Genomic DNA, 13,391 nt, shown 5'->3' on the forward strand with positions numbered 1-13,391 from the left:
GAGTTTGCACTGAGTTGGAGAATACTACCAGGTTCTTCCTAATCTCTTTGGTTTTTTGAAGTGAGCAGAGTTTAAGTGCCTCCCACAAGCCATTGCTGATGGCTTCCCTTCAGTCAGGGTGGAAGGGCAGAAAGACCATGGCTTTAGCACTTTCCACTGTGAAAAGAAGTAACAAAAAGTGGATTAATGGAAGATCAGAAAGCCTCAGGCATCTCGTACTCCATAGTTCATTTCTTCACACGTATGCCAATTAGTACAGTAGCCTTGAAAACTGTCAGGGTGTTAGGCTCATGGCGGAAAGAGAAGTCATGTCTCTGGCCAATGTTTTTATGCAAAAGGTAATCCTGATGACTCAGACCTGGTTCTAAACTTCTCCAGGTATGCTGGGGCTGCTGAAGATCACTCCCATTTTGTGCATCCTCTGTCTTGCTACTGGTAAACTTGGATGTCATTTTAGAATATCTTGGCAAAATGTTGAGAGGATCTCGCTGTCCCACTGTCACTCTGTAATGAAGCTTTTGGGGGAACCTCCATTCGATTGCAGGAGATCAAGGCACCATGGACTGAAGCAAAGCATATTAACAACAATAACGACAACAGCAAGAATAAAGTCCACCTCTCTTCCAAAGAAGGCATGTCCCAAAATAAGGGTGAATAGCAGGCCTTATTTTATCCAAGTGATTCTGTCCATTGGAAATTGTCCTTCCATTCCTCCCTTTTATTAAAAATGTTTACATTTCTGAGTCTGAAGATCACTTAAATACATACAATATTAGCACCAAGGCAGCACGTTTTTTCCCAGAGATCACATGAGACTGAATAGATACTTAACATAATTAATAGTTGGTATAATCTGTGATATCACTAACATACTTATTGGCTAATGATACTTTCCTAGAAATGCCAAAAATACCCTTATACGACTCTTGTAGCACCTTGATGATGGTTAGGTTGTTTCAAAAAACAAATTACAATTTAAAAAAAGTAACAATAGAACATTTACAGATAAAAAGTAAACAATAGTGTACCGTGATAATGAAGGATCACTTTTGTCATAGTACTACATATAATGTAGAGTACGTAAAATGCAGTGGTTTGACTGCAAGGGACAAAATAATGCAAAGGCAGTCATAATAGAATCATTTTACGTACAAAAATATTACATCACAATAAATAATTTCAAACATAAATATTAAACTTTACATCATTAGGATATTCCACATATATACACATATATATGCACATATATGTATGTGTATATATGTATATTTATATGCATATGTACACACACACACACACACACACACACACACACACACACACACACACACAAGCATACAAGTCCTCATACACACATGCACCCAAATTGAAGGTGGAGGTATTGCATTACGATCCTTCATCCATCCCCTAAATGGCTTCCTCTTCAGAGCACCTGAAATAAACAAAACAGGAAACATAAACCTTCTGCCTCAAATGCCATAAGTCCAGAGTAGGTAAGCCAAACATTTTTACATGTAGAATTTACAAATAACACTTATTATTTTCTCTATGTTATAAAACTAATGTTTGGTTGCTGTAAGAAACATAAAATTTTCAAGTAATAAAGAATAAGATTAAAAACCACTAGCCTGAAATCTCCCCACCAGAGATACCTGCTCTTCAAATATTGGTACATTTCCTTCTACTCTTTTTTCTATACATATGTGTTTATAGATGTAAATATTGTGTATATGTACTGAAATTTTACTACATATAACACATATACAAAATTTATGAGATATAAAATACATAAAATACATATAAAATAGGGATCTCTAGTGGAAACCTGCTGACTTCTGCCTGCCTTCATCCCATCTCTTTTCTGGTAACAAACCCCTGCTTGTTCTTTGGGAACCATCCCTCTCCAACTGAAGCTGTCAGTCACCTGACTCTAGGGGGGTACATGAGCTCAGCCTCCTGGACAGTGTGACTGGTTTAGAAGTGGCCATGTGACCCCACTGCAGCCAAATAGAGTTCTTGTGCAGAATGGCTGCTGGGAGTGAGAATTTACTTGGATCATGATGAGCTGCTCAGGACCACAGTGTGGGGTAGATTGATATGCCTGAGAATAAAGCTATTTAAGAGGCAATCACTGCTGATTGAGAAAAGAGGAAGAGCACTGGTGACTCTGTTGGACCCTCTGGATCCAGCCATGGCTGAAGCTAGTACATCACTTGGACATCTCACTTATCTAAGACAGTAAATTTCCTTTATTTTCTTTGCTCCTTTCAACAGAAATAATCCTAATAATCCTAATCATAATTTTGAATATGGATGTTTAAACATTAAAATACTGATGCATAAATGTCAAATAGGTACTCCAGTGTCAGGATCTTATAGAGCTTTCCAGAGTAACAGGCTGCTGGAATTTTGAGAGATGTAGGAGGGCCACATGACTTGGTTGAGCTCCTCCCTTATAGCCAAAAGCACTGGGATGTCCTTTCCCAGCAGAGGGAGCACTTGCTGGCATAATGTAGTTGACCCAGGAACTGCCAAACTTTAACACGCATGACTCTGGTATGGATTTAGTTAAAACGCAGATTCTGATTTCCTAGGTATTGGGTGAGGCCTGAGATTCTGCATTTCTAACAAGTTTCCAGGCAACGCTGATCATGCTGGCTCTTGGACCACATTGTGAGTGGCAGGGGTGTGGCACAGTGCAGTGATTGACAGCACTAGCTTTGGTGCAGAACACACCTGGGTTCTGCCAAGAGAATTCACTGTGACCTTAAACAAGCTACTTAATTGTTGTAGGACTCAGCTTCCTTGTGTGTAAAATAAGGATAACAGCCCCACCTCGTGGTTTCGTTGTAAGGATTCAATGAAATAATGCCTGCAAAGTGTTTAGCATGGTGACGGCTCAACAAATGCCATCGCTATTATTATTATAGTACTCCTGAGGATGACCTGTGAGTCACCTGCTCCAGAATTCCATGCATTAAAAATACAGATCCCTGGATCCTCCGGAGACCTAATGAAGCAGGACCCCTAGAGATGGAGCCCAGTAGGCAGAATTTGAAATAAGCACTGCAGAGGAATCTGAAGCAAGACATCTAGGATCCTCATGTCTGAGGGCAGAGAAGAGATGGCTTCAGTTGTAAGGACAGATGAGCAGGAGAGAAAAAGAACAGTATTGGGTCAGCTTCATGATGCTTAACAGTAACCCTGCCTGGGGGGAACTAATCGATACACATTTGCTCATGATTAGGCTACAGAAAAAAATTAAAGAGAGAGAGAGAGAGAGACAGACATAGGACTACTTACCTTTGCTATAAAACTCGAACCTCCAGGCCAGTACCAGAGGATGGAGTACATTTTCCACAGTAACCACCGCATTTTCCTATGACTCGGGTACCATCCTGCAAGGAGATGCATCATCTTAGATTACCTGCTGGGCTGTTTTTAAGGCTTGCATTGGCTTTTTGGGAAATCATTCTTGTATACACCATAGGAAAGCCTTCTGAACAGAAGTGAAGTCTTGCCATAGTTGGCAAACTATGACCTGTGGGCCAAATTCAGCCCACCACCTGTTTTTCTATAGCCCAAATAACAAGAATGATTTTTACCATTTTAAAATGGTTGAGGAAAAGCAAACCAAGAATAATATTTCTTGACATGTGAAAATTATGTGAAATTCAAATTTCAGTATTCATTAATAAAGTTTTACTGGAACACAACCATGTTCATTCATTTACCTTGTTTATAGCTGCTTTCATGCTGCAATAACAGAATTGAGTACTTGCAACAGCTCTCATAGCTTCACACTGCTGCTTAGTGCACTATAAATCACAGTGACACAGATTTAACTTGACAGTATTTTGAGTGCCATGTGTATTGCTACATTATAACATTTTGTTTGATTATTACCAGTGTATAGCATTATGATACATCAAGAAAAGAAGAGAAAAGTGGCCTTTGTTGCTCTTTTAAGGTATAGTGGCATGTGGATTATTTTGTTATCAAATTTAGACACCAAAGCATTGTGTTTAATATGCAATGACACTATAGCTGTGCTAAAAGAATACAATATACACCAACATTACCAAACTAAGCACTCATCACAATATTCCCAACTCACAGAAAAGCAATGGTCAGAATTTAGAAAACTTAAAATGGAATATCTCACCATAGCATAATTCCTTCACAAAAATAAAAAAAATGAAAATGAGCAAGTAAGTTTCAAAGTGGCTCATTTGTTAGCCAAGCAAGAAAAACAGTTTACCCATGGTGAGTTCATTAACTCCTGTTTAATTGCAACAGGTGAAGAATGTGTCCAGAGAAAATAAACTTGTTTCAGAATATTACCCTTCCAGCAAGAACAGTTGTTAGAAAAGCTGATGACATTGGGAGCCTTATCAATAGCCAATTAGAAAACAAGGCAAATGATTTTGAGTGGTTTTCTCTGGCTCTCAATGAGTCAACAGATATTACTGATACTGTTCAGGTATTGTTGTTTATTTGAGGAGACAATGTCCAGTCTGAAGTGGCTAAAAAATTAGCTACTTAGTTTCATATAGTCTGTGTGGAACAAGCACAGGTGAGAATATTTCGAAGAGGTAGAGAAAGAACTACCTCTTTGCAGAACTGAAGTGTTCAGTTGCAGAACAACTGATGTGGAATCTCCTAGGATGTGTTGATAATGGATGGTGGTAAAAATATGTGTAGAAAAGAAAAAGCTTTAGCTGGACAAACTTACAAAGTCTGTGAAACTGTAAGGTACTTGTGGAAAATATTTGAACCTATCAGGTGGTACAGAACTAGTAGTGCCAATGGTAAACTTCATTTGCTATCATGAACTGCATCATCATCCATTTTGTTAATTTTTTGTCAATTTTTTGTTAATTTTTTGGAAGCTGACTACTTTGACTCGTCCTACCATACAGCAACTCAATGACTTAGCAGTGGTAAGGTTTTATTTTGGTTTTGGAGTTCAGGGCCACGATGAAAATTATTCTGAACAGGAAGTGCTCTCGATCACTGTAATTGAACACTTTACGGCTTTGAATATTAGCTTTTGCTACAGATTTGATAATGTTTCTTAATGAATTGAACCTAAAATTATTAGGCAAAAGTGCACTTATAGGCAAAACTTATATGTGGTAAAGTCATTTCAGTGACAAATAAATTTGTTTGAATTATGAGTAGTGTTAAGTTGCTTTATATACTTCCCAAGCTGTCAAAAGTTAAAATAAGAAGCTACACCTTTATTTCACACACATTTACAGTGGACGTTTTTCTGAGCTTAAAGTGCAGTTCCAGCAATGTTTTATGGACTTTGATGGGAGTGCAAAGGAAATTTTCATATTTCGAAATCCATTTAACTAGGCAATTGAGGCGCTTCTATCTCATTTTCATTTATAAGTGATTAATCTGCAATGTAATGACATGCTTAAAGGCAAATCTCAATGGAAAAATCTAACTGAATTCTATAAATTCAGCCATGAAGGCGCTCAGTTAAAACTATATGGCTGTGGACAGATATCAGAGTTTGACAACACTTATCCACGTAAAAAGACATTTAGAAAGATGAAATACATAAAATCTCATTTTAGATCAGGATTAACAGATAAAAATTGACAATCAATTCTGATAACAGAGAACACTAATTAAGCAAAAAGTTTTTCTGTCTCAATTGTCCAGTCTTCTCATTGATAGATCTATATTACAAAAAATTGTACTCAATTCTTATTATTATATTTTAAATACAATGTGTGCAAATTTATTTTCTCTCTTTACATATAAACATAAACATAATATCATCAATTTTGCCTCTTAGCCTTCAAGGCATAAAATATTTACCACCTGTCCTTTCATTGAAAGAGTTTGCTGAGCCCTGGTCTAAAGGCCTGCACTCTTTAGAGTCTATCCCTGTCCACCTCTCTGATTCATCCTGTATCATTCTTACCCCTACACCTGTATTTCTTTGGGTTGTTCTTCTGACATGCCCCTTTCAGCACAAGGCCATTCTCTCTGCACATGCCATCCTCTTTGATTGGAACTCTCTGCCCTCTCCCTCTCTGTGTGCACCATACCGTCTCAACTTTTGCCTGGTAAGTTCTTCAGAACCCAGCTCAAACGTGACTTCCTCTGAGAAAATTTCCTGAAGTCACCTGCTGCACAGTACCCTATAACTGGGTAATTCTTTCCTTCACATCTGTCTTCCTGCTAGAATGTAAGCTCCACGAAACCAAGGCCAATATCTTACTAAAATCCAGAAGTATCCAGAACCTAGCACGGCGTATGGCTTATAGTGATACTAAATACACATTTGTTAAATGAATAAATGAATAAGGCTGAAGCTGAACTCTTCTTTTTGAACTGCAATTAAGATTTCCCTGCTAATTAGTCTCCCAAATGTTTTACCAGGCTCTGAAAAATTCCCTGTTTAATTCTGGCATCATATTCCACTGTGTGTATTTATGTCACATAATTACCCCCCTCCACCTCCCACCCCTGCACAGCGTTTCACATTTTCCACTGTGGGGGAATAACACTGGAATGAACACACTTGTTTTAGGATATCTTTGGCTACATTCCCAGAACTAGGTCAAAGGGCATGAGGGTTTGGTTCATATAGCCAAACTATGAAAGCCTCTTGCAAACAATGAATAATCACATTTTTTAAGAGAAAAAAGAAAAACAATGCCAATTTAACAACAAAAAAAGAAAAAAAGAATCTCTCTTTATTTTTAAAAACTTGCATGCCTTTGATGATGGGTGAGATTGAGTTGGGAGAGTTAGTCACCCTACTTGGTCCTGGTTTTAGGGGTCCGTGTTAGTTTTGGAGCTATTCCACGTCACCACCCACTGGATTTGATGCCAGACCAACTGGTCTTCTAGCCAGGAACTTTCTCACTAGGCTTAAGTATAGGGCTGGTGACCTTCAGGATGCCAACATGGTAGGGGTGTCCTCTGTATCATCGAAATTTATGCTTTACCCAAACTCTCCTGACTTTGCAGAGGAGATAACCTGAATCAGAATGCCTGGGGATTGTAGTGCAATTTTATACAACCTCTTTAAGCCCTAGTTTCCTGGAGTATCCATCTGTACGATGGGGATGATAGCAGTCTCCCTTCACAGGTTTGCTGTAAAGGAGAAAATACATGTAAAGTGCTTAGCATAGTACTTGGCCTAATATACAAGCTCAATAAATGTTAGCTATGACTATCATAAAGCTATTTGTTTATGCATGAATCTCCATCATAGTCTATGTTCATGCAGATGAGGAAAAGTCTGCATTAATTATGAATTTAAAACAATAAAGATGATACTGGCTTTATGACATTCATGCTATCTCTTTAACTGCGACTCTTGATTTAGATAAAGGCTGAGCTAAAATTTATCATTTTTACTACAGAATAAAAAAAGCCACACTGAGCAAGCAAATAAAAATGTGATTGTCATGGAGACAGTGTCTATTTCAGCGGGAAAAAACGGTATATTAGAATTACCCACACACATACAATGAAACACTAATTTTATTTCTCCATTAAAGTGGGCCCTCTAAAAATCTCTTTTCAGTGAATATTTTGTTAGCTTAGTTTGAGCTATTACATATAATTAAAATGAATGAATCTCTGTTCCATTAACAATAGTTTGTATTTCACACTTTTCACTAATTCTGTTTTTCTCAGTATGACTAGGGGAGGCTGGTGCCTGTGACTTGGGAACACTAGCACACTGGTGATTGAGGGTGCTTATTTACACGTCTGTGGAGAGTGCTGCTGGTGAAGTGAGCTGGGCTGCAGGTGCGGGTTTTGCTAAGAAAATCCGTGCAGATGTTAATAGAAGACATGATTTTAGGGCCTAAAATCACATGTTAAGGTCAAGAGCACGTGCAATGAAATTTATCCTTGAATGTCCCTGAAATTGCCCATAAAACACAGTATACAGTATATGTTTTATCCCCAAATACAACCCTAGATAGTTACGTATATAATGAACATACGAGGGTACTTCAAAAAGTTTATGGAAGGATTCATATTATTGATTATTGGTTAATTCTATTTCTCCATGAAATTTTGAAGTACCCTTGTATGTATAAACATTGTCTAATTTTATAGAAATGTACAGAATAAAAACCACACATATATAAAATGCAAATTTACAGTACTCTACCGGTCTGTAGAATGATTTTTATACTTGCAGAGTCAGATTTTCACAAGTTAATGGTGGGCTGGGAATCAGTAAACAAGTGTTGACTGTACCACGCATGCACGCACACGTATGGATTCATCTTGGGCTGCCTTAACTCCACTGACTACAAATGAACTGAAGGATGGGGACTGAGCCCATCTCCTCTATGGTAACATGACTTTCATTAACTTTTAATTTCAAAGCAATCCTTTGATTTTACAGCCCTTTCCCTAGCACAAGGAATGTCCATTATACCATCGGCCTTAGAAAACCGGCCCCAAGTTCCCTGACCCTACAAACCCCCCAGGCACACAAGGAAGGCAAAAAGCCCTGTGAATGCCCCTCAGAGCCGTACACAGAATGTCACTGGCAGAGGAGCTCAGAATTTTGACATTTTCCCTTATCCTTCTCCTCTGGGCCATGGGCCCCTTCCTGTCTGCTCACCCCTCATGCAGAGATCTAAGCACAGCGAGTACAAACCCAGAAGATCCTGAGCTGAGCTGGGGGAGCAAAAGTATTTGCCTAGAAGTCCACCCCTGAACTGAGGGGGTTTCTCCCATAGTGGGGTGAGGGCCCACGTGGACAGGCTCAGCCTTGACTCATACTGCAGTGCCATGTCCTTCCACTAGCTACCTCAAGCAGGCTCGCTGCCTTGGTCACCTCGGCCAACTTTTGAAACCTTATAGTAAGCCTCAGGGCTATGAAGATGTCATAACATTAACAGCTAATATTCATGCTCCTGCTATTTGCCCAATGACATGCAAAGAGCTTTACATCCCTATTTCATTTGTGCTTCACAAGAACTTAATGAGATAAGGGCCAGCCACTACAATCCCCATCTTATGGACTGGGGAAACTGAGCCACCCCAACCCCACCTTCCCCAGAAGTTAAAAACATGCCCCAGTGGCAGGACTAGGAAGTGCAGACGCAGACGGTCCGGCCCGACTTCAGAGTCTGCATGGCCCCGTCTCCATGCTGTGCAGCCACTGAGGGCTTTCACTGTGGCAGCAAGGGCTGGCCTGCAAGACTGATCCCACCACCAAAGTAGCATCGGCACTTACCCCCCGCCCACCTTCTCAGCTTACCCTCCCAAGAACTGAACCTCATTCCCAGCTTGTGTCCCAATGCCCTGGTGATGCACAGCTGGGAGAAATATACAGATTTAATGCATGTCAATTGCCCAATAAATAGTAGCTATTTTATAACCGTGACTATTTTTATTAGATAACCATAGGAGAAAGACTTCTTTCCACTGTACACAAAGAAGTCAACAGTGAACTTGATATCGAGACTTATTTTGACTGGTTTTGCCCTTGGTCGTGGGACAGCATCCCTGTCCTCCAAGTGGTACTGGAGACCCAGTTGCCTTGAATGACTAGAGATTTCCTTTAGTTTTGCTTGGGGAAAATATTTTATTGCCAAGCAGGTTTGGAAAATTGAGGTTTTCATTGTTTGCTTGTTTTTTTTTTTTTTCTCTCTGCAGCTCCCAGCAGAAAAGCAAAAGAAAGTGAGGGATGATTCTTTGAGGGCTGAATCAAAGCAGGGCTGTTTGTAAAGGAGACTATCATCACTGGCCAGGGTCTGAGCACCACAGAGGAGACGGCCTCAGTCCCTCAGGGAGAGATGGTGGTAGGTATTGAGTGGGAGCAGCGTACTGCACAATTGCCAAAGTGTGTTCCATGGAACAATGATTATTTGGCGGAAATGAAAAGGTATAATTCCGAAAAGGTTTTGCGGTTGGTTTAATTTAGGTCAGTGGTTCTCAAAATGTGGTCCCAGACTAGGTACATCAGCATCACCTGGGAAATTGTTAGAAATGTAAATTTCTGGCCTCTCCCCAGACTGGCTTTAAACAAGCCCTGCAGCTGATGCTGATGTACACTTGAGTTTAAGAGCCACCGTTTTACGGGAATGCTGCTTTGAATAAAGTCACAAAGGCTTCCTTCCTGTATATTTTTATTCCAGCCTTTAATACATGAATGCCTACTGTGACTCTTCAGGAAAGAAATGTACTATACAATTTCTTCCAACTATATTGGGCCATGGAGACCTATTTTCTTGGAGCATCCCTAGGGATGCTGCTCTATGGACCACACTAGGTCAGGCACAGAGCTTTTCTCCAGGCAGCCAAGAGCTAGGCGGTGCTCAGTCCCAGCTCCCGGGGATTCATAAAGAGTGCTCGACAGGCCCTTGAGATTAATTTTGAGCTCAGGCTCTTTGAGCTGTCATAGAACATCCAGATTAAAAAAAAAAAAAATGCTAACAGGCAATTGTCATACCAGCTCCCTCTAGCTCAGGCAGCACAGTCCCAAAAGGCTTGGGAAACAGCCGGGGTAGTGATCATTTTTTTCCACAAGGTGGCGCTCCCAGCCTTCTTTATTTTTAGTTTCTGGCTGAAACTGGCGTATTGACACTGGCTCATAAATAGAATTGCAGCTTAAACGTTATACATTCTACCATAGATGGTTTCCTCTTATGTTTTGGACAGTTAGTTTTTTGTTGTTGTTCTTCTGGGTTACTGAAACAATTCAAAACACGTTGTCCATGATAAAAATATACAATTTTTATTTCTCATGAAAAAAAAAAAAACAAAAAAACTATGTACAGATCCTGGAAGGAAGGGGTTGGGGAAGAACATTATAATTTGGGGGCACATTCTAAAAAATATGTTCTGTCTCTCAGGTATTTTTATTCCTTTTAGCACACAGAAAAATATTTAGTGATTAATTTACCAGCGATCAATACGGCCATTTAGCTAATCAGATTTGAGGTTGTTGATTGGCTTGGATGAAAAAAAGGAGTGCGTTTTTTTCACAAAAACAAATTTAACGTTGGCAGCTAGAAAAAGAGATCAAGACACAGATTTTCCTGGAAAGTCACAATTGAACACTTCCTCCCTTTGGGGGCAGGCAAGCAGGTTGAGCCACTTCTTCATATTCTAATTTTAATCCGGTGGAAGTATTTTTGATAGGGTTGCCAGATTTAGCAAGTAAAAATACAAGATGCTCAGTTAAATGTGAATTTCAGATAAACAACATATACTTTTTTTAGTGTAAGTATGTCCCACGCAAGGTTGAAGGCATGCTTACACTAAAAAATGTTCATTGTTTATTTGAGATTCACATGTAACCGAACAGCCTTTATTTTATCTGGCAACTCTATTTTGAAATAATGTCCCACTTTCCCACCTCTCTTCTCAGTTTTTCTCCCCTTCCCCAAGGCAGGACTCATGACTGACAGGACTGGGGAAATAGGCCATGCCGGGTAAACTTGTGTTTGTCCATGAGTCAGGTTTCTGTGCCACATTCTCAGAATTTGAGAGGGAAGCCTTTATGGGCAGGTGCTTCTGCTCTGGCTGTCCATTAGAATTATCTGGGGAATTTTAAATTCTGCCCCTGCCAGGGGCCCCGCCCTCAGAGACTGAGTCAGGTAATCTGGGTGGGAGATTACCAGGGACAGGAGCATGTTAAACTTCCCAGGTGATTCTAATGTACACCCAGGGTGAGAAACAGTATTCAGATGCTCCTGGGCTTACAATTACATCCAGGTAATTGTAATACATCCTGATAAAGTGTCTTAAGTTGATAAATGTCCTGATAAACTATCTTACATTGAAAATATTGTTGTCGAAAACGCACTTAATACAACTAACCTACTGATCATAGCTTCGTCTAGCCTACCCTAAATGTGTTCAGAACACTTAACATTAGCTACAGTGGGGCAAAGCCACCTAACACAAAGCCTATTTTATAATAAAGTGCTGAATATCTCATGTAATTTATTGAATACTGTACTGAAAATGAAAAACAGTGTTACTCTGTGGGTACACATGGTTCATGGTACAGTTTCTACTGAACGCTATTGCTTCTGCACCATCATGAGGTGGAAACATTGTAAGTCATAACCATAGTAATTCGGGGCTCATCTGCACAGACCAGTGCTACTCAAGCTGTACGCTGCTTATGAATCAATCGGGGTCCTCGTTCAGCTGCAGGTCCTGGCTCCGTGGGTCTGGGGCCCCAGAACCTGCAATTCCAACAAGCCCCCAGGTGATGCTGATGTGCTGCGTGGGCCACACTTGAGCAGCAGGATTTTAGAGCATGGAAAACTGATTATTGTAGAATCTGTGCGTGTAACTAATCCTCCAGAAACATCGCCTGATAAGTTTTCCCTTTCAGCCCCATTTGTATTTCAATTTTTCTAAAGAAAAGAAAATCATTTCTCCTAGGTTCACGAAAGCGAATTGCTTGTTGGCTCTTTGCAAGATGTCTGAGCACACACCGGCTAGAGGCTTCTTCCTGCTCTCAGTTTCCTGGCAAGGCAGTCCTAATTGCTCAGAGGGGTCACAGGTCCCCATCCCGAGGAGGAGGAATTCACCAGGAGCAAAGCAAGGCTCTTTCCCTTCATTCACGTATAAACCTTCACCTTCAGTTTATTTCCTAAATGTTCTTCCTCACACTTTGCAAAATGATTTGAGGAGTGAGAAAGCATGTTCCTTCCTTTAGCACCATCACCATAGAAAGGAAGGAAGGAAGGAAAGAAGGGAAAGAAGGAAAAGAAAGGAAGGAAGGAAGGGAACCTGAGTTGTGGTAAGCCTGGCCTGGAAGCTAATATTTTTAAAATGACTACACCAAACAAGACACCTTCTGGTGCTGACCCTAAACAGTTGGAAAGCACTGGAAAAGTATGGGAATTGGGTCACAAGCTGTTTGGTTATTCACATCTTGCAAACCAGGATTTGGCATGGAACAATTACGAGATGACAACCTAGAAACTTATTGGCAATCAGATGGCTCCCAGCCTCATTTAGTGAACATCCAATTCAGAAGAAAAACAACAGTGAAGACATGTATTTATGCAAACTACAAATCTGATGGAAGCTATCCTCCAAGCAAGATCTCAGTCACAGTAGGAAATAGTTTTCACAACCTTCAAGAAATTTGACAACTTGAATTGGTGGAACCAAGTGGATGGATTCACGTTCCCTTAACTGATAATCGTAAGAAGCCAACTTGCATGGTTATGATATAGCTTGCTGTCTAGCCAATCACCAAAATGCAAGAGATACCCACATGAGACAAATTAAAATATACACACCAGTGGAAGAGAGCTCCATTGGTAAATTTCCTAGATGTACAACTATTGAGTTCATGCTGTATGGTTCAATAAAGTGACTAAAATAAAACAAAAGTCATTAAACATATCTTTGTCTTA

At 40.0% G+C, this 13,391-nt stretch overlaps 1 protein-coding gene and 1 pseudogene across 1 annotated transcript in view; one reads left to right on the forward strand and one right to left on the reverse strand.

Moving 5' to 3' along the window:
* Positions 1-1,133: 1,133 nt before the first annotated feature.
* Positions 1,134-13,391, reverse strand: part of ADAMTS9 (ADAM metallopeptidase with thrombospondin type 1 motif 9) — a 156,757-nt gene continuing 144,499 nt past the window's right edge. Inside the window, exons 39-40 of the mRNA XM_063113586.1 lie at positions 3,304-3,398; positions 1,134-1,432 (exon numbers count right to left, since the gene is read on the reverse strand). Coding sequence (XP_062969656.1) covers positions 3,309-3,398 — 90 coding nt within the window. The 3' untranslated portion in view covers positions 1,134-1,432; positions 3,304-3,308. The remainder of the gene's footprint in view (positions 1,433-3,303; positions 3,399-13,391) is intronic.
* On the forward strand, positions 12,799-13,167 carry LOC134390021 (anaphase-promoting complex subunit 10-like; annotated as a pseudogene).

Source organism: Cynocephalus volans, chromosome 11 (assembly GCF_027409185.1).
Source record: "Cynocephalus volans isolate mCynVol1 chromosome 11, mCynVol1.pri, whole genome shotgun sequence".
In the NCBI taxonomy this organism is placed as follows: Eukaryota; Metazoa; Chordata; class Mammalia; order Dermoptera; family Cynocephalidae; genus Cynocephalus; species Cynocephalus volans.